We start from the raw sequence: 24060 nt of genomic DNA, 5'->3' as shown, positions 1-24060 counted from the left end.
AAGGTAACAGTAAGTCAAATAACCACTTGTTACAACCAAGGTATGTAGAAGAGCATCTCTGAACACAGATACATCAAACCTTGAAGCAGATGAGCTACAACAGCAGAAGACCACACCTACCAGAGTATTGTTGCTGCCCGTATCCATTCTTTTTGACAACTGCTTCCAGCTTGATAGTGTGCCATATTGCAAAGCTCAAATGATCTAAAATTGATTTCTTGAACATGACAATTAGTTCATTGTACTCAAATGCCTTTCACAGTCATCAGAGCTCAATCCAAAAGAGCACCTTTGGGATGCGGTGGAACAGGAGATTCATATCACAGATGTGCAGCCGACAAATCTGCAGCAACTGTGTGATGCTATCATGTCAATATGAACCAGGAATGTTTCCAGCACGTCGCTGAATCTGTGCCATGAAGAAATAAAGCAGTTTTAAGGCAAATGGTCACGTTTTACCTAAATAAGTGGTTGGTGAGTGTATGAGTCTTGCCTTAAACTCTTATAATTAATCCTTTCCATCAAAATGAAAACATACAGGTCAGAAATGGTATGGGACCTGAGGCCACAATAGCGCATTATGGTTTACTTCTTTCACAATACACGCCTCCTCTCTTTCCACACCTTCTTGTGTAGTGGTGTTTGTGCATTCCTGTGATGACAACCCCTCCATCTAGTTCTCTTGGGTGTTTACCCTCTTTCACGGTAGCAGAGAAGCAGCTCCCACCATCCCTCCTCTGTTTACTTTGCTCTTCTCCTCTATTTACTCTGTGCTCCAGCGCCCTGGCGCACCGCGCTCCAAACAGCTGTTCCATTATGGAGAGAGCAGGCGCTTCAACCGCACAGTGCTGCCACACAGCTCTCTTTGACAGCCCACCCTGGTCGCTACCACGATGACTGCCTGGCTCCGCTGGCACGCCCGCCATTGTTGTCATAAAGCTCAGTCTCCCTCAATGCCAGAGTGGCTTCTGGGCATAGAGTCAGGCGGGGCAACTGTCAGAGATTGTCTTCAAACCGCAAGACAAATTTGCCAAGTTCAGCTCTTGATTAAGTGTCTCCGTATGGATGCAGTTCTGTGGTGGTTCAAACAAGCAGAAATCATATCCAGATGATTTAGAATAAACTGTCACAGGCAACACAGGTTTTTATTAGCGTGACATAACGATAAGATAACTCCTCTGTATTTTCATAATTTTGGCACATTTTCTTCAGATAACCTAAATATAGCATATTCCTACATGATCCACATTATCTATAGTGACCATTCTCCCATATAGTGGACAACAATCCTTCCCTCTGTACACTTTGCCTGGCTTGCTATCAGGTAAAAAGGAAGACCATTGTCTATCTGACTGCCTAGGGTCATTATAACAGGAATCTCAAGTGAATTATTTTTACCCTTCGCCTGTTCGTTTTCCTGCTGATGTGCACAGCTGGTGCTGAATCAGGAGACAGGAAACCTAGGAGAAAGGCCACCAAGCACCCACAGGATCCCAGTGGACCACTGCAGTGCCCCGTGGCTACAGCGACAGGAGACACTCCATTCATCACAATACAATAGCATCTGCCCAGGTCCAGGGGAATATGAGCTTACCTAGTCTAGCAAGTCTAGTATATACCATCACATGTAAGGCAGTGGGTGTGTTGATCTCGTCTTCTCATGTTGCGTTTATGTTTTCTGGGGGTAAAAAAAAAAAAAAAAAAAGGAGACGAAATAGGAAAGAAGGCAAAACAGAGAGGAAAATCTCTCCTATACTGGGATGCAGGTGGTCACGGCAACTGTTACCCTCCTCCACATTCACCACAGACTTCTCAGGGTGACGATGACACATGGGTGCATCAGTTTAAGCTGCTGAACACACACTCCCCTTTTCTCCCACCTAGTCCAGCTCGATAATAGCCTCTGCTACGATGAAAAGGGATATCAGTGTGTATAATAGCACAAGTGGTGAGTGAGCATATTAAAGAGAAAGAGAGCCTTGCATGCATGCCTATGTGTATGTATAAAAATGCCTGTCATAGCAGGATATAAAAGAATTCTGCCCAGCTGCCAGGCCTCCAGTGCCGGTTGCCAGAGCCCTTAAACACATCCATGTCCTTCACTGGATGGCTCTGCTCTTCTCTCCTCCTCGTTTATATCTAGCACTTTAAAAATATACAATCTGCTTAGATACTACGCACTCATAAGCTCCATGACTGGCACTTGGACATCTTCTCAACATGAGTTGAAGCCCCTGGGCAACTAAGCCAGGCTTTGATCAGACATTTTGGAGACATCTCTCGTTTTCTTCAAACAAATCCAGCGGGGTTGATGTGCTAAATTCGAAACAAACCCTAAGCACTAAATGTACCTTGCGATGAAGGAAACAGAGACATAAGCCATATATGGTCTGTTTAATGAAGAGCAAAAACAATCAGTATGCACATGTGTGAGTGAGGAATGAAAATCAGGGGAAAAAAATGTGTCAAAGAGAGGTAAGAACAAAAAAAAAGGGTGAAAAGAAATTCTGTCAGAAAGAAAAGAGAGAAGAACACAGCATGCATGGACCGCAATATGAGATCAGCTGACAAACATCTCTGCAACCTTAGCAGGGGCAAATCAGCATCTATCACCTGAATGGCCTGAGACAGTTGTTATGTATAAAGACTCAATTTTATCTTTTTTCTTGAATTTTAGCCGCGCTGCATGTCAGTGGGAGAGACACAGAAAGTGGGTGAATGAAAGAAGACGGCAGTGAAGTCGGGTTAGGGTCCGCGGCTGAACGGTGGGAGTGAAAGTGAAAGAAAGGGAGAAAAAGAAAGATGTGGACAAGAAAGAAAATGAAACCTAAATGGACCAATTCAGCTGGCGGAGCCACACAGAGAATTCACCTGAGGGTAGTCTCATGCCCTGTTTGTGTCTCCATGGAGACAGCCCTCCTGAGTGTGTGCTTCTGTACAGACTGACAGTAGTTCAGTAAGCTACTCTCACTATTGATTTCCACACAATTTCCTCATTAAAATCAGTGACAAAAAAAAAGCTAGCCTATCTTCAAGTCTTCTGCACGTGGGGCTGGTTTTGATAACTGCGGAGAACAGCTGTGAGTTTGCGTCAATGTTGAGATTAATTTCTTTATATATTTTGCATTGATCATTAAAAGCAAACTTGTTTTTTTTCTTTGTTTGTGTGTGTGTGTGTTTTGTAAGAGCCATTATATATGGATGTGGGTAGCTCTGATCATATAAACAGTGGTGAAATGTAACTATGTGAGTCTTTTCTCCATGTCACTTTCTACTTCTGTTCTACACCATCTAAGAGGGAAATATTTACTTATTTATATTGATTTGAACTTTTCAGGTTCAAGTGATTTATTAATTAAAACTTTATGATGAACTCAACGAATAAGCACGACTATAAAAGTAGAAGTTTTGGCAGTCGCTGGCTTGGAGCAATCATGTGTGTTAACGTGCTGTCAAGAAGGAAACCCAGAGCAATGATGTAAAAGAAGCAATTCTTGCTGCCCATCAATCTTCGAAAGGTTATGGGGCCATTTCCAAACAGTTTTAAGTCCATCATTCTATAGTAAGAAAGATTATTCGCAAGTGGAAAATATGGACGTCCCAGCAAATTCGTCCGAATGTCAAACCAAGCATTGCTCAGAGAAACTGCAAAAATCAAACAAGTAAAGCAAAAACCATCAGCTTGATTTCAGACTCAGGTTACATCCACACGTACATGGGTATTTTTGAAAACGCAGCTTTTTCTATGCATTTGGGCCTTTCGTCCACAGCTTGTCGTTGCGTTACCGCCTCCTTCTTCTTCCTTGTTTAAGTATTTGCATTCTACCAGTGAGTGGTTTATTACACAAAAAAGAAAAATCTGTGTTTCACACCAAACAAACAAAGAAAAAAAAAACACGTAAACTCAGTTTTGAGTAGTGAGATTTTTAAAAAGTCCTGCCGAGGTGGAGATGTTCAAAAACATCAAAGGTGTGCGCCTTTTTTGACCTCACGCTGTGCACCACATTATTGTTTACATGAGATGAATTTCTACAATGGCACATATAGACAAAATACTGTTGCTGTTAATCTTGCTCTCTGCAGTCTTACATATACACACACAGTTACTTTGTTTACTCTTTCCCTCCCAGGCTTCTAGACTTCCGATTGGCCAACATTTCTACACGGTTAGGATTATATCGCCACCTGTTACTTTGGCATGTTCTTGACAGCGTTTTACTTCGTTTTTGCGGTTACATGTGGACGGGATTTTTCTTTAAACAAAAATGGAAAAATCTCCATTTACAAAAATACCCATGTATGTGTGGACGTAACCTCAATTAGGCCTAAGTTAGCATGCTAAGTGCTACATGACGTAGAACAAAGACCGGAGAGGAGATGATTGGCCACAGTGCACAATACCATGTTTGGCGAAAACCAAACACAGCACAAACGCCTCAGACCAACTGTTAAGCATGACAGTGTGATTACAACATTTTAGTAGTCATTAAGTCATAAAAATGTGGATGAATTTATTGGTGTGAAACACAGATTTTTCTTTTTTGTGTAATAAACAACTCACTGGTAGAATGCAAATACTTAAAGAAGGAAGAAGGAGGCGGTAACGCAACGACAAGCTGTTCGCCAACTACTAATAAACTAATAAATAAAAGATCCAGAGCAAACTGTACCAGCTAAAGCTAGCATGTGTCATATGTGCCACACCTAGGCAGTCATTTGAGAGTATTCTTTGAAGATCACCCTCTGCGTTGAACCAAGGAAACTCAAAGAAACCTTACCTAAAGTTTGCATATTTTTACTTCATAACATTTTTTGATGTGGGATTCTTAATTGAAAAATCAAATATAAAGATTTCCTCCAGTGCCACTACATAAAAACAAACAAACAAAGCACTATTTTTTCTGGCCTGTGAAATCTACAGCTTTGGATATAGGGTTCAAAGTCCTTTATCATCTTATAGTCTGGTGCCTTAAGATATAAATCCATTTATAATATATGACATATCCATTTCTTCTCCTGTATAGTTACAGGCTCTAAGAGGTCATAAAGCACTGGACAAAAATGCCACAAAAACCTTTCAGCATACTTCAATTTAGTTGAGAGGGAGCTAGACTCCTGTACCTCCTCTGGGCTCTGCTTATAGACCTTAGAGAATCCAAACCCCTGTTGGGAGACTTTGGCCAATCACATGATCCTTTAAGAGCATATCAGGTGTATTGAATAATGAGCAAAAAAAAAATCCCCCTAGGAAGTAAGCTGCAGTGGCACAATCGGTTAAGCGGAGCACTGTAACTTGTAAAAGTGGGATCTGAATCCAGGTGGAGGTCTGTCAGTCTCTTTTCAGACTACGCCCTTTATTTTTCTGCCAACTGGAGCTTTAATAACAAAGCTTTTTCTGTCATCCCCACCCAGCTTTACTTCGTTTGCCATCGAGATGCGAAGCAGATCAGAGGTTCAATATGGCCTTTATCTTGAGTCTGTTGGCCAGTGTCAGCTTACAGGCCCCACTCCGTACACACCGCACATTATGGAAGTTTTAATAGGTGATCAGCGCAGCTGTTGCTGGCACAGCGTTGATTTACTGTGGCTAAGAGAGGGCTTAATGACTATAGAGGCAGACAGCTCTTAACCCTTTGATGTGCGGTGGATAATGTAGTTGGATCAGGTAGCCCCCCCTGGGAAAGTTGCATGTACACTCTTGCACTGACATAAGAATGCACTAGCAGAAAACGCTTTAGGAATATAATTACACCGTCTAAAAGCTCCCTAATAAGAGACTGCTAACCTCTCACTGTTAGTAGCTTATTCCTTCTGAAAAGTTAAAACAACACATGGGTTAGACTTGTGCTACCAGTTTGGGCGCGCTCAATGGTTTATGAACATATAAATGCACAGAAAAAACAAAACAAAACAGATACGATGGTGGTGCTTGCTTATAGGTGGTCCACACTTAAGGAAATTCAAGCTTACCCAGCACACACAGCTCCGACAGAGAGCAGCTAAAGGACTTACGCAGAAGCTTGCGCTATTCAGAGCATGCACATCCATCTCAAGGGTCAAACGGCACAAATTCTGTTTACACCTCCAAGACACCAATATCCTCTCTTTTATAGTGTTTAATATCACAGCTGGATAAACAACAGGGACTGGGCTTGTCAAACAGTCATGAGATGGATTAAACATCTGGTGACTTATAGCCAAGAGCCTGAAGTAATGCTTTTTAGTTCTCTGAGAATGAACTTAAAATGCAAATGTCACAAGCGGCACAATCGTAAACTTTAAGTTAGTATGTAAATTATTAAGCAGCTTCCAGTTTTTTGTTTTTTTGTTGTTGTTTTTTGTTTTGTTTGTTTGGTTTTTTTTTTTGTTTTTTTTTTTTGGGGGGGGGGGGGGGGGGGGCTTGTTTTTGTTGTTTTTTTCCCCCTTCTCCAGCCGACAGATCTCAGATCTGCTCATACAAAATCTAAACATCTAAACAATGTACGTTTACCTCAGTGTTTCTCAACAAGCTGCAAATTCTAATACAACCAAATACTGCTGGTGAGTCCGGCTCAAAGCATTACCCTGATTATTTTGTTTTAAAAATGCAGAAACAGATCTGACATGACTTGCTAGACAGATATTGTGTCACCATATTAGGACTGATGGAGTTGTTGGGATTGTAAAACTTGTCAATGTGTGGTTTAATTACTTCTTCTTTTACTAGCAATCCTGGAAAAGTACAAATTCAAAGACGTTGCAAGCATTAGAGTCAATAGCTATGTCGTTGGCAAGTAAGACTTATGACTGCCTCACAGGGGAGACTTTACTGTCCACACACCTTCTCATATTTTAAAGCAATGACATCACAAGTGCAAAAAGAAGTTTGTCAATTTAAATAAAAAACATTTTAAATTTTTTTTTAAATTGTATTATATCTATTGGCAAATAATTTACTGATGTTTGAGCAAATATTTGTTAATATAAAAACTGCTAACATATAGTACTGAGCATCACTGCGACTCTTTGGAGACCACGTGAAACATGTGATCTATACTGCCAGGTTAATTGATTGTGCAATATACTTAAGTTGAATTTCTGCACATCAATTATGCTGGGGGGGGGGGGGGGGGGGGGTTGTTTTGTTTTTTTACAAAATTAAAAAAACAAGAAACATGAAGGGAAATTTTGCTTTTGTGCCACACTGCTCTCAAAATCTGAGCCAAAATACTTTACATCATGTTTTGTAGCCGAGAGGGACAGACCATGGCCTTGTACCACAAAGCAAGTTCAGCATACCCTGGTTATCTTTTCATTACCTGGATTCACTCATCCTAACATCCACAATCAGGTTAAGCAATCACATGGAGCTATCAACTCTGCAAGTTAACTCGGGGTTTCCTCTGCACAGCATTTGCAGCAATGACCAATCACACACTTAGATAAGTCTACTGGCAGCAGAGGGTTTGATTTTACAAAGGAAGATAAAAGAACGGAATATCAGAAAATTATAAAAAGACACATATTAGAGAAGGAAAAACTACGTTTTCATCCATTTAAATAAATCAGCCCTGAGAGAGGAAAAACTCTGTACAGTAGTTCTGCTGTTGAAAGTCAGCATGAATATGTGTGTGCTTTAAAGCTTTTGTGTCAGTAAGACTGGAAAAAAGCTACTATATTTATACAGTAAATATAGCAGGTATTGCTTATTTAATAGTGTGAAGGAAAACCAGCAAAAAAGCCAACAGTGTAAGTTAACAGACTCATTAATATCACAGTTCTATCATTAAGACACATGAGAATCAGATGAATTAGAATAAAGTATTCCATTAACACATCTGGGCGAATAGCAACACTGTTACATTAATGCTTAAGTTTGACTCAGAACGTTATAGTTTTTATTATTTTTATCCTTCAGACTCTCCAACAAACTGCGCACAGATGCCTGAAGGCTCTTCCAGCAATAGTTACACTATTTTCTGGAGAATTGATTGGTCAGCAGGCGGTCATTTCATCCCTGTTGATCTCTAATCTGAAGCAGGCTAGGATTCCAGCAGAAGTCATCATGTTGATACACTTGGGTAAGAAGTGAAGCACCTTCATAGTACAGAAAACTCAGGGTTAACCTGGATAGGTCCAAAGCCTTCTTTGTAGTAGAGACCTCATGTCATGAAGTAGAATGTTTTCTTGGTCCCTCCCCAAGCTGGATTTCAGCAGATTCACTGCTAGAAGTCTTTGTTAGTGAAATTGTCAAAAAGCAAATTTAAAGTTAAAGCCAAATGCACCTTAAGTCCAGGGATCAACAGACTTAATGTCTTTACAAAACGGAAAATTTGGTGGACTGACTAGCTGACATTCCCATTCTTAAGCCATGTTGCTAGCTTAGCTAGATACACATGTGTACTGCCACACAAATTAACACTTTCACACACAAACCGCATCGCTGTAACAAGTGAAAATCTGTGCCAACCTACTGTTTTGAACCACAACATAAACCTTTAGCCATTAACCCATCTAGGAATGATAGCTAAATTGTCCAGTAGCTGTCAGAGGAAGGCCAGGATGTAATCAAAAACAGACGGAATAATCAACAAAAATGCTCTCTATTCCGGTAAGGATGTCTCCCAAAAGCACATGAATTACACTGAAGCAGGCTTTGGGGCTGTGAATGATGTTGGGTTACCAGCAGCAGCCAAGTCGCTGTCTCCCAATGCCAAGTGAGAGGATGCCAGGCACGTCCTGCTGTAAACAATCTACCCGCAGACTGAGAAAGAGGGGAGGAAACCTCTGAATGAGAAACAACAGGAGACACAGAGAAGACCCAGTTGCTCAATGAAAATTTCTCCAGTGAACAAATGTGCTCAATTTGTCAGACAAGCTACGGAAGTCTGTTTGAGGGGGAACGTGTGTGTTTGCGTGTGTGTCTGCTAGGGACAAATGGCATCGCTGTGTGTAGATGAACACATAGCAAGTGCTCAGGGCTTACGGAGACAGACGTTGGATATACAGCTTGGCTGAGTTCACGCTACATAATAAGGGCTCTCTCTCCTTTCTTTATCACCCTCTCTCCTCCCATGTTGTCACATCTATTCCCACTGCTGACCTAAACTGCTATATTTTAGCCAGTTTGACTGGCTACTAGGGCCAATACTCACGTCACATGTCACCATGAATAGCCATTGCAGCATTTTTTTTTAATCTACACCTGTAATTTGTATGCACACTGGTGTATGCACGCCAGTGAGGATACATAAGGTTTGATCTGATATGTTTTAGACATAGCTTCCCTTCCCACTAACAGATTTGCTGGGAATCTAAACAAACGGGCTCCTCTGACCTGCTTAACGTAGGACAAACTAAAGCTTTCAAATCAGCACAGGAGGGGTATAGCGCATGGTATCGCCAAGTCATGGCATTCACTCGTGTATAAAACCCTCTCTTTTACAGTCTATGCATGCGAGAATGCAGTAAAAAATAAATAAATGAGGGAAAATGACAAGTACAATGTATGTCTGGGTCTTGTGAAAGGCAGAGCTTGTTTATAAACGTGCGAGTGAACCGACCAGCATGTGGGGACGCTGAAACATATGTGTTTGCACATAAATTACAGCGTATGCATGAGCATGCATATGCAGGCATAAACAAAAAAATGCACACAAGCAAAATGAACAGCATTCACTACGCATGCAAGCTCACATCCACCTAGACTGATTCACACACACAGGCATGTTTTTACAGACAGACACGCATACCTGCCTTTCTAATTCACACGATCACTCACGTTCTATGAAAGACACATTGAATTGTCAGAATGGCAGCAGCTGTGGCCTCATATTCGACCTGATGTCAAAGCCAGTGAGCCAAGGATAACATTAACACGAGCCCACTCCTGTCCCTTAAAGCGCACCCGGCCTGCGTCACAGCGAGAGCCAAGTCTGCGCACAGCTGAACAAAGTCCAACAGTTTAATTAATCAGAAACTTCATTGATTGTTTACCTATTTACAGGCTGCTCTGGCTGAAAGACGAGGCATCTTTGCCAATGATGGTACACGCTGACAGTAAAGTAAGCTCAAGTTTTCATTTTACCACCTATTCTTAAAGCTATAGGCCGCTTCTCTGTCTTTAGGCTTCTACTTTGAGATTTGCGGTAAGGGGGTAGGAGATTGGGTGCGTGTGTTTGGGGGATGGGGAGGTGTCACCATAAAAGAAAATGACAGCTTTCAAAACAAGTGCGGAGTTACAGCTAAGTAGTAAAAGGCTTTAAATTCAAGTCTCATTTATATGGCTGTTCGTATTAAATTTAAAAGGCAGTGCCAATTACATTGATCTAGGACCAGAACCTCTTACAGCGGGCAGCAGTGTGAGTGAGAAGACCATGACAGGGCTGGTTTGGGCTGGGCAAACGCAGTAGGGTGAGCCGTAACGGCCTTTGGAAGGATCTTCCTGTAGATGAATGAATGGATTAATGGGGTCAGTGAGTACCAAGCTGCTGAGAAAGGAGAATCCCAGCCAAGGCAGCCATTTTACATTTTACTTTTACTGCATGTGGACCATTTTCCTCTGCTGCTTTTACAGAAGGCCGGAGGAGGGTCTAAAGGGAGCGCGGGAGAACAGAGAGAGGACATTTTTGACTGCTTGTAAATACGACATAAAAAGTGGGGCTACAAGTTATACAGTTATGATTTTATGAACTCTCAGCCACTTCAACGACTACACCGTAAAGGAAATTACCAGTGATGGATTTGACGATCACCAGCTGATTCAGACGAATTGGTGAAAGAACCTTCCTCGTGACATTTAACTTTAAAGTTATATCCTGTCTTAACATCCAAAGTGTCGTTTTTCAGATAATTTGAAACATTTTGCACTTTAGTATTTTGGGATATGACATGTCTAAATTTGCCACAAGGAAAGCTTGACTCAAAGCGCTTTACAGTGCAAGCTAAACAGGCAGGGTTCTGGCCCTTTAAATGGAGCTCTGAGTGCTTGGCAGGCTAATAGATGCAGTCTTAAGGTGCTAATGGATGGCAACCTGAAAAATGGTCTTATCTGAAAAGGTCCAGGACAGTTATAAATTAAATAATCATGCTGGCCACATTAATCCATGTTCATGCCCCAGGGCCAGACCTCAGCTCCTCATTTGATGTGTGTGAGCTGCATATATGTATATTTGTGGATGTTTGCACTAGCCAGCTGCTTTCATTCACCCCCTTGTTTGATGAATATTTCTTTCTCACTAACGTTTAATTGCAAATTCAAACCCGTGTTATGGTTAAAGGAGAAGTCAAAGACAACTAAAAGAGACATTTTTGTCTCTTATTGGGGATGTCCACCACACCACCACAATTTAAATGATGTACAGTTATGGCTCATAAGTTTCCTTGAATACCAGGCAACCACGGCTTGCCAGGGGGTAGGGGCATCTGAAGGGCAGGAGACAGACTGTCCTCATTAGTTAAACATTATTCCTATCATCAGAGACTCACGGCACATCACTGACAGCATTGCTTCATAACACACTGCTTTTCTGGATTCTTGTGTGCAAGCGGAAACAGGAGCGGACAGCTTAAAAACCTCAGTTCATCACTTCTTATACCTAAAATCAATTTGAGGCACTTTGCCATGAATTAATTCAGCTTTTGCTTTGTGTTCAACCAGCCAAGCGACTCATTTCTATTTCACAGTATAACCAAGTGAGCACTAGAATCCAAATTTGGAAGGCATGGGAAAAATCTAGCCAACACTGCCATCTACTGGGCATCGATCAATTGAACTTCTCTAGCCAGCGTGTGAAGATAATAAACCTATTTTTAAGCATATTTTTCAACCATATTTTTCAGATTATCTAAAATCAAAGGTTTAGTGTTAAAATATTTTTTCCTAATAGCCAGACTGAGTTTGTTGTGTTACTGCATTCATTTACATTTGATATCATATCATCACACAAATGATGGGACAATGCAGGTTGATATTAATAAATAAAATCAATATCAACAAACCGGTGTGCTTTTGACCCTCGCCGGCCTTTTATGAAGTCTGAAACATTTGAGCCTATTTTCATTTGAATCATTTATTGTTTCATAAATATTAAACATCAATGAAATACACACAAGAGGCTACATTGTGGTGTCTGTTAACTTAACGAAAAGGAAAAAAAAAACAATGACAAGTACAATGTAAATTAAAAACAAAGTAACAAACAAAAAAAACCCATTAATTTAAAAGACGTTTACTCAAGCAACATGACTGTGGGGATTTTCCTAAATGTAAAGCTACTGTAGAGTCACTGAATACATTAAACAGCTGTTTTCACTTTCTAGCATCTTTACTCCACGACCAGTAAACGGATTTTGACATGAGAAACTTGTGCTTTGTCTGTGTCTCTCCTTTAAAATAAAGTCCGCAATTGCATCTCCTCTGATGCTATTAATATGTAATCTATTATTAAAAAGTAAACAACTATGTGCTGGGTGAGGTTATGCTGCCACCCAGTGACCAGAGGGCAAAAACACATGGAAGATTATGTACAGTGAATACATGTGTGTGAATATGGGGATAGACTGAGTGTGAATGTGTGACTACACAGTTCAAGGCAACTGAGAGCAGAGCAGTCAATATTTTGTCAAGTCTGAAGAATGAAATTCTCAATACAGACAACTGTTTGGTTGTTGTTCTGGGAGTGTGTGTGTGTGTGTGTTTAGAGATAGGACTTTTCCAGAAAACTCATCAAATAATTAAAATAATTAATTATCAAACAGTAATAATTGCTCCTTTGTGGATCCACAGGGAATAATGTCCTTTCAACAAATAAGCGTAACATTCAGTGAAAGCATAACCTTCCTTCTAACAGCCACCAGGAGGTAAAAATAAGTCCAGTTGTCTACAGAAAAGCAATTTCAGTCTCAATCACTAGTTTATTTGGAAATTTTGATCCTGATCACAATCCAAGACAGACAATAGGAAAGGCTTTATTTCTGGGTGTACATACCTTTTGACAATGACCATGTGAGCATGCAGTGAGCATGGAGTGGCTCAGAATCCATGCATTTGACATGACTCTAACATGGTTAGCTGTAGACTGTCTGGTCTTAGCATACCATTGGCAATGTGCAAGTGTACACCCCAAAAACTGAAATGCAGCCTCTGTATGACTCTGCCAGTCTCTCACGTCATTGTGGAGAAATTCTGTCCCACTCTTCTTTACAATACTGCTTCTGTTTATTAAAGTTTTTGGACACTGTTTTTTTTTTCACAAGTCTTTTAAGGTCCCACTGCAGCATTTAAGGCAGGTTGAGGCCTGGACTTTGACTACTTTTCAGTCATTCTGTTATCAATTTCCTGCTGTGTTTAGGTCATCGTCTTGTGGCATGACCCAGTTTAGGCCAAGCTTTAACTGTTGGACAAGTGGTCTCACATTAGAGTCTACCAGATGACTTCATGGTAGAATCAATGACTGCAAGGTGCCTTGTTCGTCTGGCTGTAAAACAAACCCAAATCATCACCCGCTCCACCACCGCTTGACAGTTGGTATAAGCCGTTTGTGCTGTGCATTATAACCATATATCCTTACTTTGGTCACATCTGTCCATGGCACTTTGTTCAGAGGCTTTGTGGTTAGCTCAGGTGCAATTTTGCAAACCTAAGCCATGCTGCCATGTTTTTTATAGAGGGAAGAGGATTTCTCCTGGCATGTATTTGCTGAGACATCCACTCCTGGGAAGATTGTGTCATTGTGTTAACACACACTGAACGGTCCAAAGGAGCGAACTACCAAAACCTTTGCTTTTACAGAGATGGTTACAATTGTTGATGATCCGTTAACCAAGATGTTTGATTCTCAGCATGTGACTGCTATTTCCCTTTTAATTCTTATAAAAGAAATAAGGTTAGTTTTGACAGGACTGCATAGAGCCCTGTAAATCAATCATTTTCACATGACTGTAAACCTACATGTTTTAAAGACAACCTTTCGTAAATTCTACATAGTTTATATGTTTTTCCAAAATGCCTACACTGGAAGGGAGAGTAAAAAGGCAGAGGGGGGAAAGACAGTATGATTTACATATGGATAATGTGTACATTTTTTACACTGCGTTTCTGAGAATGTTTTCATAGTGTTGCACTCAGGATCATTCCTACCACTCATCTTCTCAGTGATTCAGTTACTGTAACCCTGTGTGACACTGATTTAATTGCCGAGAATTTAGCTCCAGCAATAAAAAATTATTACTGGAATCACCGTAGCATATTTGTTTGCTCTCTAGGTACAGTTTCTGTCTAGGTTTGGGCTATTGCCAACCTTTGTCCTAGATTAACATTATACTGGTAACTCCCTAAGGTGGTCTGGGATCACCATGCTAATCACTCTTAATAATAGATGAGAGCAATTGCCATTAAAGGTTATTAAGTCGAAATAATACCCTCAGAATTTAGCTTTGCAAAACAATCCTAATCACATAGTTTTGTGGATTTGCAATATTACAGTTCTTTTTGGTATTACCCACAACATCCTTAAAAGAGGGTGAAAGAGGGCGGTAATGCTCTTACTAAAGTAGATATTAGCACGCACTGTTACAAAGGTCACAGTGTATTGAGCTGCGTCCTCTATTATTAATTGTCTGGCGGGATAACAGCGAAGGGTTCGGCAGGATCAGAAAGAAGAAGGTTAAAACACAGCCAATATGAGAGTGAAGAAAAAGGTAAATGTGCATTCAAATGTGTGCTATTCAAATCCCTCTTGGGTGAGCTTACAGACTTTGACTCAGATATTTGAATTTGTAAAGTAAACAAAGGTTCCAAGTAAGTCTCTAGGGACCTGTGTGTAGCAAACTGTTGCCATAAAGATAACATTTACAACTTTACTTTCATTATAGTTCTCTAGGAATTGGGATTGTGTTTCTAAATTAGCCATATACATAAATGCTGGCCCATTGCAATGGAAAAGAGACGCTTTATGAGGAGAATGCTCCTCGATAAGTAGTGTTTTTAAAAATGTCAATACGAAAGTTGCACTTTTAAAACCTGCTTAATCATTGAAAAAACATCTATTTGTAAGGGGACTCAAAGCAGAAGGAAAAGCAGTGGGGAACATCCAAAAGCACCTTTACTCTCTGGACATTTTGCAATTAGACTGAGGTTCGCCAGCAGATCAACGCTAGGATAATCCTGGGACTGGATAGGGTGGTTACTAGTATATGGACCTAAACAAGGAGAGCTAAGAACCAATAGGAGTCAGGCTGACAAATGAGTGTGTCAATGTGAGTTACAGGGAAGCAAGACAAGAAGGAAAAGAAGGAGGAGATGGCAGAACAGGAGATACAGAAGAGAGGGGGAATGAAGCTGCGCAGACAACATGCTGGAGAAGAATAGGGAGGAGGGGTGGCTTGTGGTTGGTGCACGGGTTTGTGACGTCAGCAGCTTGTTGGATTGAGGACCTGTGTCCTGCTGATTTTAATCCTAACTCATTAGGGAACCAAGAGCAAGTGCCTGAGCAAGCCCTCTGGGGAAACAGAGAAAGTGACAAGAGAAGCAAGGACTTCCATCAAGGGAGATAAGTGGAGCTACTTCACAGCTTGAGAGACAGAAGAGGAGAGAAATCAAGTATTTTACTTGTTACTGCTCAGTCTCATGCCTGAGTTTCTTCATTTCTCATTACTCTGTCTGTCCTAACCTTCTCCACACGCAATCTGTAACGTGCGTCCTGTCCAAGCATGTCTACAAACGGAATTAACAAAGCTTTGAAGTTGCAGTTTGGCCTCATCAACTATGAGAACCGCTACCTGACGGCTGAGGCTTTTGGATTCAAGGTAAACGCCTCGGCTACTAGCATGAAGAAGAAACAGATCTGGACCTTAGAGCAGGATGAGCAAGATGGGCAAGTAGTCTTCCTCCGCAGCCACCTGGGACGCTATCTGGCCTCTGATAAAGATGGTAAGATCATATGTGGGGCAGAGAAGCGTGATCCTGAATGCCGTTTTCTTATCGTGCCCCAAGCTGACGGACGCTGGGCTCTGCAATCAGAACCTTTTCAACGTTACTTTGGAGGCTCGGCAGACTATTTGTCCTGCTTTGCCCAAATCATTGGGGAACAAGAGCTGTGGGCCGTCCATTTGGCTTTACATCCACAGGCCAGCCTTCTCAGTGTGGCACGTAAGCGCTATGCTCATCTCTCTGCTTCAGATGGAGAGATATCTGTGGACAGCAACATTCCCTGGGGAGTGGACTCCCTCGTCACCTTGGTATACCTCGATGGCAAGTACAGCCTGAAGACCTGTGACAGCCGTTTCCTCAGCAACGACGGCAAACTTGTGAAGGAGAATACCAATGCAACTAGCTTCACTCTAGAGCTAAAATCTGGCAAGCTGGCCTTTAAGGACTGTGACGGGAAATACCTGGCCCCGGTGGGACCCACAGGAACGTTGCGGTCAGGCCGATGCTCCAAGCCTGGAAAAGACGAGCTGTTCGATCTGGAAGAGAGTCATCCACAAGTAGTTTTTCAAGCTGCAAATAAAAGATTTGTTTCAGTCAAGCAAGGTAATTTGGATCCAATGCAGTGTAATACAAATAAGTATGTTCTTCGTGTCATTACAGCTCTGCTTTTTTAAATGATGAACAGAAGGCTATACTTACAGTATACTTTTCTTAACTGAGTATCAGATTCAAAATCATTAAAGAGGGGATAACTTTAATGAGCGACAGTCTGAGAGGGTAAACAATTAGATTTAAGCATTTGCAAAGACATAAAATCTTTAGGTAAACATGCATTAATTGTAACAAGCAGACACCAAAAAGAGCATAAACATGTGAGATAAACAGCTAGAATAAGTACACGCCAAAGGAAAGAACAAGTTCCATTTCTGATTATATGCGATAATAATTTATCCAAGTACATTTGATTTCTGATACGTAGTCTCTTTGCAGCATTATGCCTCTCTTTAAATCAGCAGGGACTTTGCAAAGTAATTCAAGATCTGAGCTATGATGGCTACGTCGATTGTTTTCTAGGTGTAGCTATTGGGGTTATCTGAGAGTTCAGCCAAAGCAAAACAGTTCAAACCAGCACAATTGAGGTCATGGCTTGTCTTCTGAGTAGAACATTGCCTCTGTCTATGATAATGAACTTCACTTGGTCTAGGTTTACAAAAATACATCTTTATAGCTTTATTGTAGTAACCAGAAAAAAGCAATGAGTTGTCTTTTACCAGTTAGGAATATAAAGCTCTGCCACTTTTGCCTGGATGTTGGAATGGTTGATGGCAACTGTGAAGGCAGTTGCAGTAATGGGCTTTGTCATTTCCACTGTGTCCATTGAAGATTAAGTAGTGTGCAAATGACTCCAGGAGAGATCTGTGCCCCAGTGGTGTCAATTACCGTCAATGGACTTTAAGCCTTACAGCTACACGCTCTTTACCTTTTACCTTTCTCCACATTATGTGGATCTATAGTTAACTACTGTGACAGTGAGGTGATAGCAGCTATAGCCAGGCCTTAGCAGACACCTCAGACACATGATCTTCTTTCAGGCTGGTTGATGTGATCTGCTCTGCCCAGTAATATTATGCAGATGAAGCAGGACAAGGAGAAGATAGTTTTTTCTTCTTCCAAGTTTTTCTCAAGCTTTAAGAGTCAATTAAAACAATAATTCAAACAACTATCACTGTAGGACAACTCTGTTATTGTTAAATTACCTCTATAGTGAAAAGTGGGAAGGGGATTCTCAGACTAATGTTGGGCTGCAGACATTATTATGCTTATGCAAGAATAATATTCTGCATTAAAAGAGATTGCTATGAGGGAAATATTTCAGTAACCTGACAGTTCATCTACATAACAGAAGGTTAAGACTAATTTTCGCCAGTACTGTTTTGCCTTGTGGCAGCTCTACGTTTCTTTAAGGAACAAGGCTCTGAAAGCTGCTTACTGGACCCTGCCGTGCAGATTTGCATTTCGCCACTCAGGGAATTACAGCAAGCGAATGAACAGGAAGGGTGGAGGGGTGACTGAGGGGGATTAGGGTTGTAACGGGATTAAGAGAAAGGTTAAAGGATATTTCTGTGGCATCTAATTTGAACTACAGCAGACACAGTTCAGTTATACGTGTCTGTGTTACCACCAGAGTTTATGTGACATGCGGATTAGGGGCTGAAACAATAGACTCACTGCAAGTGAGGCGCCTGTGGTTAGAGAACAGGAGAAAAACAGATCACGTGAGATGAGGTCATGAAATTTGTTTAAGAAAGCAAATGCTGGTTATTGGCTGAATAGCTGCAGTGCCAGGAAACTGATTTCTTAGTCAAACCGTATTGAGACCTTAGGGTCTGAAAGACTGATACATGGATTATATGTGTTCGTCTGTGTCTATATGTCAGCTTGGGTCTTAGACTCCACCTCTCTGGGAACATCTCAGGCTCTCCGAGGTACGGAGGCCTATCCCCCCTCACCACACTCCCTGCCAGTGGCTGATGCCCTCAGACGTTGGTGTGTTGGTGGTTCTTGGTGTCTGTGGCTGGGCGCTCATGTATGTGCCGACTCACTCCTGGTGGCCGATTGGCGGGGCCTGGCGCCTGTGGCCCGGCGCCTGTGGCCCGGCTGGGCTCCTTCCGGAGGGTGGGGTGCCCTCAGTGTAACCCCCCCTGGCTTTGCTCCGTGGCTGCTGGGTGACCTCTCATTTGGGGCTCTACGTCTTTCTTGGCTGCTACCTCAAAGCACATTGTGTGCTGTCAATCTTGCGTACTGCACAATAACATGTAATATTTAGTATCTACTGTTATCTACTGTTAGCTAGTTTATTGTGATGGTGTTGTATTTATTATGTTGCTCTTTTTTGTTTGTTTTCCCTTCTGTTTTTTTATATCTCCATACAGGTGATCCAGGTGTTTTGTTTGTTTTTCTTTTTTTTTCTTCCCCCCTTTCTCACCATCTCTTCTCCCCTCTATTTTTCTTTGTCTCCCTCTCTTTCTTTCATTCTTTCTCCCTGTCCTATCCCCCAGTCACGTCTGTCCCGTCTGTAACAACCAAAAATCAAATCAAATAAATACATAATTAGAATAAAGGTCAATCAAATGGACCAATATGGCAAGGCCATGATGATCCAATTGGTAAAGTGAATCCGCTTGGCATCTTTCTTGGCCTTCAAACAACAATTCTGATGGCTAAAGATCCAAACAGCACAGGCATAAAATAAATAAATAAATTTCTTCAGTGTACCTATTACTCAAAACCAACCTAAAGAAAATTTCTTGATTTTGCCATCAAAAAGACTACCAGGCAAAAAAGATTCATACTTGAGACTTGTTGTGAGTGTAACATTTAGAATAGGGTAAATGCAAATGTAATATTCATTTTAGCACATATTATTCAACTTGTCCTGTTATCACACATACCTTGGTTAGCAGAGCTGATATATAACAGACTAGAGCAAGCTGGAGTCTTGAAGCAGATGGTAGCATGCACTGGAGTCAACAGCGACAGAAACACTTTTGTTGCTAAAACCTTTGGAGCAACTAAAACGATTGTGGATTACCGTTATGCACAGACAATCTGTTTGGCAATGCTATAGCTTGAGTATCTATCACTCAATAAAAAGCAAAGGGCATTCCGACCAGTAAACCATATAAACCAATAAAAAAAATGATAATAAAAAATCAATTTAACCAAGACACATTTATCAATGTTATCTCTTCCTCCCTTTATTACTAGGAGTGAGTATTTCAGCCAATCAGGACGTGGAGACAGACATGGAGACCTTTCAGATGGAGATAGATAAGGAAAGCAAAAAGTCTATGTTCAGAACCAATGGCGGATCCTACTGGACATTAGTGACTCATGGAGAGATCCAATCCACTGCCACAGAGGTGTAAGTAGCTATTAAAGCTGTGCAAGAGCTATGTATAACCTGTATACTAATGTGAAGAAATAATAAACAGTTTCCATGTTACGCTAGACACGTCTTTGCACTGTGTGCTGCAGACATATCCACTGAAATTAGCATGCTAACTACACTGTTTCCTCCAATTAAATCATGGCCTCACAGGCCACTGTGAGGTGCTATCGCTTCAAGTTTAACAAACTAGTCTATACATAAGATGGAACATGTGACTTGATATATACTCCTCTCAATAATTTTAGAACATATGAAGTCTGATTAATGACAATCTGTTCTTTTTGAGTAGTATGGTGTGAAGTATGGCAAAATCTGTTTTATAGCACCTTAAAAAAAGCATTACAGAGATACAGAAAACTAGAAAATGTTACAACATACAATGCTACAAACATACACTGGACTGAAAATGTTTTTCAGTCTAGAATAAGACAAACTGTTCACAAATAGAGAAAATTCAGGACTTGCACTACTCTGTTACTACTCTGCTAAAAATCACACAAAGAACATTCTGGACAGAGTGAAAAAAAACCCTGATTATTCAGTCCAAAAAGACATACTATAAAACTTGGGACAATGTCCTGTGGGGGGAGACAAAAGTTTAATTTTTTGTCACAAATCCCCAATAATTGGGAAGACAAAAATTACACCCAAACACCAAAACATCATAGCCTGGGGCTGTTTTCCTGCTTCAGTGTCATGCAATCAATGTGTGAACAATAAATTCAAAATTTTACAAGAGAATTTCAGGATAACAAGTCCATGATCTGAAGATTAGAAAAGTGTTTGGTGAAAACAACAACAAATAACTAAACCCAAGTGAGAAAGGCCTGAAGACGGGTATTTGATCAAAAACCTCTGAATTACTGATGAAATGAAGCGTTGATATGTAGGTATCATCCAAAATATGCTATTGATTCAATTCAATTTTATTTATATTGAGACAAATCAGTACAATAGTTTCCTCAAGACGAAGGAATGTGGGAAGGAAAAACTCCCTTTTAACAAGAAAGTGGCTCAGGGAGGGGCAGCCATCTGCTGTAACCGGCTGGGATTGAGTGGAGGAAAAAGGATACAGAAACACAGTTGTTGTGTAAGTCACAACTAAAGTGTGTTCTTCGAGTTACTAAATTCAAGAGTTCTCAAGTGTGCACTTTGTGTGTTTAAGAATTGTATTTAACTCTAAAATGTTACCATTCCTGATGAGTTGTTATTTTAATTAGATTGGGTTTGTTCACAATTGTAACTTAGTTATAGACACAGGTTATCCTCCCACTGGTTTGGTTGTTAGTGCAGTTGTTATTATTGGTATTATCAATCCAAACTGTTGCCTTTTATAAATCCTGAGCAAGTGGTTTTTGTCCTTAAATCTAAGCACAAGAAAATCACAGTTAATGGTGAAACGTAACTGCCCCAAGGAAGATTTGCCTCTAGTTGTGGAAAACACTCCAGTGTGTCATTTCAGAACTTCTTGTGGTTTTCAAAATGCATTTCATAGGTAATCAATGTCAACATCCTGGTAAGTCTATATCTCACGTCTGATTCTCCTTCTGCCTGTTTATGTCTTTTACCCAGTGAGGTCAACACAATGTTTGATATTGAATGGAGGGGACAAAGGGTAGCGCTCAAAGCAAGCAATGGAAAGTATGTGTGTACAAAGAAGAATGGGCAGCTGTCCGCAGTCAGCGATACAGTGGGTACGTGCCTTTAAGCAAGATGCTGGAGAGTCAGCTGTGTCTGTTTGAAATTCCCACCACGTATTTATCCTTCGTTTCAGCTGATGATGAGTTGTTCCTGATGAAACTCATCAACCGCCCTATGCTGATCCTTCGTGGAGAAAATGGCTTTGTGTGTCACCACAAGAACTCCAACACTCTAGATGTGAATCGATCCGTCTATGACATCTTCACACTGATTTTCAACGACGGCGCCTACAATATAAAAAGTCAGTGTGTCCACAACATATTACATTTTAATGAGTACACTTGCATTTTGTTGCCATGTAATAGCTATTAATTGTATTATTAAAAGAATGGATGTGTATTCTTTTGTAGGTGTGAATGGAAAGTTCTGGTATGTCTCTAGCAGTGGCCTGGTGTGCTCAGATGGAGAAAAGTCAGAGAACTTTTTCCTTGAGTTCCTGGAACATGGACGTGTCGCCATCAAGGGCTCCAATGACAAGTACCTTCGTGGAGACCAGGGAGGCACACTTATGTGTGATGGCAAATCTGTCGATGCATCTTCTCTCTGGGAGTACTGATTCCCTTCAATGTGGGTCTTCAGTGATGGCCTATAATGCAAGGACAGGATGTGCTTTTACCAGGTCATATGAAGCAGACTGACTGGAAAATATTTTCCTGCCTTTTTTGTTTTGTTTTGTTTTCCTTTATTTGGCTTGATTTTTTTCTTTTGAAATTGGGAAGAAGTGAACACTTTAGCAAGATATGTTTCTTTGATGTTTTGTCTTTCAAAAATGCCAACATCAAATGACACATACTGTGTGAAAAATGTGTCATTTTTTGTAATTTCAGAAATGGGGAGACAAGAGATGCTGTCACGGTTCTTTCAGTCAGGCTTTGTTCAATATGCAACCTTATATCTTTGAGGGCAGCCATACCGTACATATGTACAGTGCTATACAGCTAGCATTGTCCATGTTTATGAAAGCCTGACGTGTAAAACCTCTCGGCATTTGCGTAGAGCTTTTAAATGATTTCGAGTTAGCCTCTGACTTTAACACATTCAACAGGAATAGTTCATTATTGAATCATTCTAATGAAAGGTGATGCACCACTGACTTTAAAAACAGCACGTAGTTGGTACCAGTATCGCTTTCATTTGTCTTAATGAAACATTTATTGATTTTATTTTTAAAAAATGATAGACCTTAAAATAAGTGGACAGGCTGAAAATGGAAATGCAAAGAACACCAAAACCAGGCTCACTGCAAACATTGAGACATATACAATAGGTGCTACACAAAGAAGAAGTTCAGACATCTTTAGGAATAAAGAATGTCGGCAGAAAAATTATTTATGATCAGGGAATAGTAAGAAACCTAAGTCGGAGGAGATTTAAAGTACTGGATGGATCTTTCTAATGTATCTGATGTAAACTCAGAAGTGCTTCTCTGGTGATCTGCCTAGGGGCCTTAATCTACACTGCACTCTATATCCAGTTATGTCCTGTTTTCATGTTGAGAGGCTGGTAGCCATATAAGAAGATATAATGGATTTTGACAACAGATGTTTTTGAAAAACACTGCAAAGATTGATTTCCAGGATGCTTGTTTTCCATCCATTTGCTCAAACTTAGATGAGAATATTTAATCATCTAGAGTAAAGGTGCATGCACTTTGCTTGCCTAGTGGTTGCTGGTTAGACCCAGCTCCTGCAAACTCCTTCAGAAATCTTTATAGTTGTTGGAAAACATGTTGTTCCACCTTTGCTTCCAGTCGTTGTGTATAGAAAGACCAGCAACATCCAACTGAAACCGACTGATCTTCTTAATTAACTTTGGATACAACAGCAAGTTAGTACGTTTAATAAATCAGTAGAATCTTCCTAAAACCTACTTACCCGGTGCTGCTTATGAAGCACTAATAATTGGCTTGAAGTTGACCTTTAGCTGCAAAATCCTTTTCTTTTTTTGGGAAACTCTTCATATTATGACTAAAATCTCTCACAGGACTCACTAAAATGATTACAACAAATTGCTAAGGGTACAAGCTGCCCAGAGTTGATTAGAACAGATGTTGTTGTGCACTAAAGAGGACAACCAAAAAATGTAAACAATTAATTCTGTAGATTTTTGTTGGATATTTCCCAAAAGGTAATAAACTCTACCATAGTTTCAGCAGAATGTCTAAACCAGTGGTTTTGTGTTGTGTGCAATCTGGATTAGTTTTAATTATAAGAGGTTTGGTTACCTATACATCCTGTAACAGCGATAGAGACCCTCTGGCCATATTTTAGAATGTATCTAATATATGTATATATAGACATCATTTTACGATCTTTGCTTTATGATGATGATTTTTGACAAATGTTGACAATAAAAACTTAACAATATCACTGTTGTCTTTGAGATTTACAGCTGTGGGTCAGGCTTAGAAGACGTGTGTGAAATTTTTGTGAGCTGATCATCGGTTGGCGTAGAGCTCCTGAGTCCTAATCCTAACCGTAAAAATCTGCCACATCTG

General features: G+C 40.5%; 1 protein-coding gene across 1 annotated transcript; it reads left to right on the top strand.

Annotated features, from left to right (window-relative positions):
- The first annotated feature begins 15461 nt into the window (after positions 1 to 15461).
- On the top strand, positions 15462 to 23929 carry fscn2a (fascin actin-bundling protein 2a, retinal). Its single transcript, XM_006791392.3, has 5 exons — positions 15462 to 16513; positions 19679 to 19835; positions 21435 to 21556; positions 21637 to 21804; positions 21914 to 23929. Exons 1-5 carry the CDS (start codon positions 15691 to 15693, stop codon positions 22117 to 22119), a joined length of 1476 nt encoding a protein of 491 aa, XP_006791455.1. The 5' UTR covers positions 15462 to 15690; the 3' UTR covers positions 22120 to 23929.
- Positions 23930 to 24060: the final 131 nt, after the last annotated feature.

The sequence above is a fragment of the Neolamprologus brichardi genome, chromosome 4 (assembly GCF_056152115.1).
Source record: "Neolamprologus brichardi isolate AB-2024 chromosome 4, ASM5615211v1, whole genome shotgun sequence".
NCBI lineage: Eukaryota > Metazoa > Chordata > Actinopteri > Cichliformes > Cichlidae > Neolamprologus > Neolamprologus brichardi.
Note: the sequence above shows the minus strand (reverse complement) of the source record. Positions and strands in the feature narration are given on the sequence as shown.

Coding starts and splice junctions, on each gene's coding strand:
- fscn2a (XM_006791392.3), top strand. CDS start 15,691: ATGTCTACAAACGGAATTAACAAAGCTTTGAAGTTGCAGTTTGGCCTC. Junction 16,514..19,678: donor ATTTGTTTCAGTCAAGCAAG/GTAATTTGGATC, acceptor CTTTATTACTAG/GAGTGAGTATTTCAGCCAAT. Junction 21,805..21,913: donor CGGCGCCTACAATATAAAAA/GTCAGTGTGTCC, acceptor ATTCTTTTGTAG/GTGTGAATGGAAAGTTCTGG.